Below are 3,902 nucleotides of genomic sequence, written 5' to 3' on the forward strand. Positions count from 1 at the left end.
TGAACCCCTGACAATTTTTAAATTATTATTTTGTCATATCTTACACTGTCCAACATCTCCCCTAACCCACTTTTCTGTTGTTCATCTCCCAGGGAGGAGGTTATATGTAGATCCTTGTAATCAGTCCCCCTTTTCTACCCCATCCTCCCTCCACCCTCCTGGTATCGCCACTCTCAACACTGGTCCTGAAGGGATCATCTGTCCTGAATTCCCTGTTTTTCCAGTTCCTATCTTTACCAGTGCATATCCTCTGATCTCGCCAGAATTGTAAGGTAGAATTGGGATCATGATAGTGGTGGGGGCAAGAAGCGTTCAGGAACTAGAGGAAAGTTGTATGTTTCATCGTGGCTACACTGCACCCTGACTGGCTTGTCTCCTCCCCGTGACCCTTCTGTAAGGGGATGCCCAGTGGCATCTATCGCTTGATTATTATCTGACTTCTTCCTCCCCGACTGACAGATTGTTCCAGCAAGACTAAGATCTTTGTTCTGTTCACTTGCATGTCCCTAGAACCTGGCACATATGTTCATGAAGGAAGGTCAGAGGGAAGGTGGGAAGGAAAGAAGAGAGAGAGGAAGACAGGAATGTTAAGTTAACTAAAACTAGAGCCCTAGAAAATACCACACGGGTCAATCAGGGCAGCCTTGCCCCTCCAGGGTCTCACTGAATGGCCTTCCCTGTCAATGACCAAAGTCCTTGACAAAGTGAATCAACAGAGAGCGGAACACAGTGTGTTTGCTCTAGGGTCATCCCTCCATGGGGCCGCGAAGGGGGGCATCAAGTTCTGGCTCTGCCTCTCCCTCAGCTCCTTCTTAAACTGAGGTTAGAGGTTTTCAGTCTCTTTCCTATAGAGCCCAGCTCTGCTGCTCCACCCTACTCGGACCAAAGGCTGCGGTCATTGTGCCCAACTCCGCAGAAAACCAACTGCTGGGCACTTTCCACACTGCCTGAGCCTTTGTCCCTCCCCGAGCTCAGGGACTTGAAACTCCAGGGCCATAACCCTTCTACCTCCACAGCACTGCCAGAGGGAGGCTTAGGCAACATGGGGAGTCACCTACCCCTGACCTTTGACAGACTTTCCAAACATAGCGTGCTAACTTTCAATTGCTCATTTGGGAACTATTACTTTGGTAAGAAGGTAAGAGTGCGTGGCAGCGGGCTGTATCTTCTCAATGGATCGAGACAAAACGTTTGTGAATTAATCTTGTCATTTTCATTCCATAGAGTTCGATTTGGGGTGGGGGTGGGGGTCACAAGGAAAATGTCTGGACCCCGGGGAGCACGCGTAAAGGTTAATAATTAATGGGCAGCCTTCCCTAACAACGTATCGATAGACACTCTGGTTTCTTCAGCTGGGGAATGACCACGGACCCTTGGTGAGACAGGAGAAATGGGGAGCCCCCTGTGCGTCTCTATTTTCTTCATTCTGTGCACCTTGATCCCACCGAGCACCCACGGACAGAGTCTGCGCCCAGGTAGGAGCTGGTCTTTTCTCCAAAGATGGGCATGGGCTTTCTTTATCGATGTGTGTCACAAAGAATCCCGGACTGTGTGGAGCAGAGCATGCCCCTGAACAAACTGGGTGGCTCTGTATGTAGCATCCCAGGCTGGCAGGGACACGTGGCAGTTGGAGTTTTTGAGAGAAACGTTCTGGAAAGAGGAGTCTTCTAATAGTGCCTAGAGCTAGCGGCGAAGGGGCTAGAAGCAGTCCCGCTAACATGCCTTCAGAGGAGAATAATCCGAGAGCTGTCAGACCTTCCCCGGAGTTAATCTGGCATCTAATTTGCAGTTGGGGAGCACAGCTTGCAATACAAGGCTCCAGCTTGTTGGGGTTGTCTCAGTGCCTGGAATTCGTAAGTCCTGCTCCCAGTCAGTCTGGAGCGGAGATCTTGCTGCACGGTGTCTAGGATTCGTTTTTCGGCCAAAACTTTGCTCTGAGATTTCAGAATCCAACATCCTTGACACCTGTTTCCTTTGAAAATGCCTGCGCTGGGTGGAAAGCCAAACACAGATCCAAATGCCGGGACAGGGAGGTGGATTGACAGCTGGTTTACAACCAAACAGTGCATGGGAGCAGTCGTTGACCAAAATGAAGTCACTGAACGATTTAACCAAATTGGACAGGTATTTGGAACGACCCTTTGTGTGGGTTACTGGTCAGAACCAATCATGACTTAGTAGATAAAGGCTTGGATTTCTCTTCCTTCAAAGACTGTGGTCTACCAATGGCCTCCTCCCTGGGGGACGGGCAACAGACAAGTGGGTGAAGGGAGACGTTGGACAGTGTAAGATAAGACAAAATAACAATAATTTGTAAATGATCGGGGGTTCATAAGAGAGGGGGGAACAGGGAGCAGGGAGGGAGGGTGGGGAGGAGGAGCTGATACCAAGGGCTCAAGCAGAAAGCAAATGTTTTGGAAATGATGACGGCAACACGTATACAAATGTGCTTGACACAATGGATGGATTTATGGGTTGTGCTAAGAGTTGTACGAGCCCCCAAGAAAATGATTTTTTTTTAAAAAGACTGTGGTCAAAGGAGCTCCAAACACTTTGAGATTCAGGGATTCACTCACTGAGGAGATGCTGGAACATTCCAGAACATTTTGTATCCCATCATGATTTTGTATCTCAGTTGTGGTGATAACTCTTTTGCAGCATAATTATTGTCATTTACCGAGCACTGTGTGTGCCAAGCTCAGTGTTAATCACTCTGCATGTCTCATCTCACTTACAGAATCATTCCCAATGATGTGCCTCCCGTGATGATTTATTGCCACACGAGAGAGGTTCCCCGGGTTCATAGCGATTTTGCCGAAGGGATTTATCCTTCCCTTTGACTCGAAATGTTGTTTCAGCTGTTTTCTTGTATCTATCGTGTACTTCGTATCTAAGTATAACATAGATATCAAGAAAAGTGTCTGTATTGTAAGTGCTCGATACGTGTCCAGGAACTAAGCCAGCATCCCTGAAGCATCCTCCGTGTGTCCCTGGGTCTCTCCCCGCAACCCCACCCCACCCAATAACCCTAAGAAATAATATTTCAACACAAGGTTTTCTTTGAAATCTATGCTGCTGTCCCTGGTCTCAGCTCTGTATTTCCCTGCGCATCTCTCTATGCTACAAGCCACCCCTGTGTGTGACTGTGCATCTTTTTCAAAACTCATTTTTATTTGATTGCCCCTCCCTCCTTTCCTTTTCCTCTTGCCTCACCCCAGCTTCTGCATAATCATCAGAGTTGGCTTCTTTGGGTACGGAAACTGTTTGTCTTGATTTTTTTTTAACTGTATAGTAGTGGTCTCATACAGGATTTGTCTTTGTAGGCTTGACTAAGTTCACTCAACATGGTATCTTCCAAATTCATCACTATCGTGGGATGTTTAACAGTAACCGTTTCATCATTATTCTTTAGGGGTGTATAGTACTCCATCGCATGGATGTCCCAAAGTTTATTTATCCATCCCTCCATCAATGGCATTTAGGTTGCTTCCATCTTTTTCGATTGGGACTAGTGATGTCATGAGCGTGGTGTGAAAATATCTGCTCATACGTTGCTCCTTATTTCTTTATGGTAGATGCTGAGTAGACGGGTTACTGGTCATGGGATGTGTCGAGCCCCATCTGTCTCAGGAGGCACCAGACCTGCCACATTCCGCAACGGTTAAGCAGTTTTGCAGTCGCACCGCAGTGTAGGAGTGTTCCAATCTCTTCACATCCTCGCTAGCATTTATTTTTGGCTTCTTTTTAAACATTGCTATCAGTGCTGGCGTGCGCTGGTATCTCTTCGGTGTTTTCGTTGGCGTTTTTGAATGGCTAGTGATCACAGGCATTTCTTTTCTTTTTTTTTTTTTTCTTCTGATTTTTTTTTTAACATTTTATTAGGGGCTCATACAACTGTTATC

At 46.9% G+C, this 3,902-nt stretch overlaps 1 protein-coding gene across 1 annotated transcript in view; it reads left to right on the plus strand.

Annotated features, from left to right (window-relative positions):
* Positions 1–1,049: 1,049 nt before the first annotated feature.
* The window catches only part of LIPC (lipase C, hepatic type), a 175,044-nt gene continuing 172,191 nt past the window's right edge, over positions 1,050–3,902 (plus strand). The window contains exons 1-2 of the mRNA XM_045286531.1: positions 1,050–1,138; positions 1,353–1,475. Coding sequence (XP_045142466.1) covers positions 1,391–1,475 — 85 coding nt within the window. The 5' untranslated portion in view covers positions 1,050–1,138; positions 1,353–1,390. The remainder of the gene's footprint in view (positions 1,139–1,352; positions 1,476–3,902) is intronic.

This window comes from Echinops telfairi, unplaced genomic scaffold (assembly GCF_000313985.2).
Source record: "Echinops telfairi isolate 266 unplaced genomic scaffold, ASM31398v2 ScPeMD7_8;HRSCAF=38, whole genome shotgun sequence".
Lineage (NCBI taxonomy): Eukaryota > Metazoa > Chordata > Mammalia > Afrosoricida > Tenrecidae > Echinops > Echinops telfairi.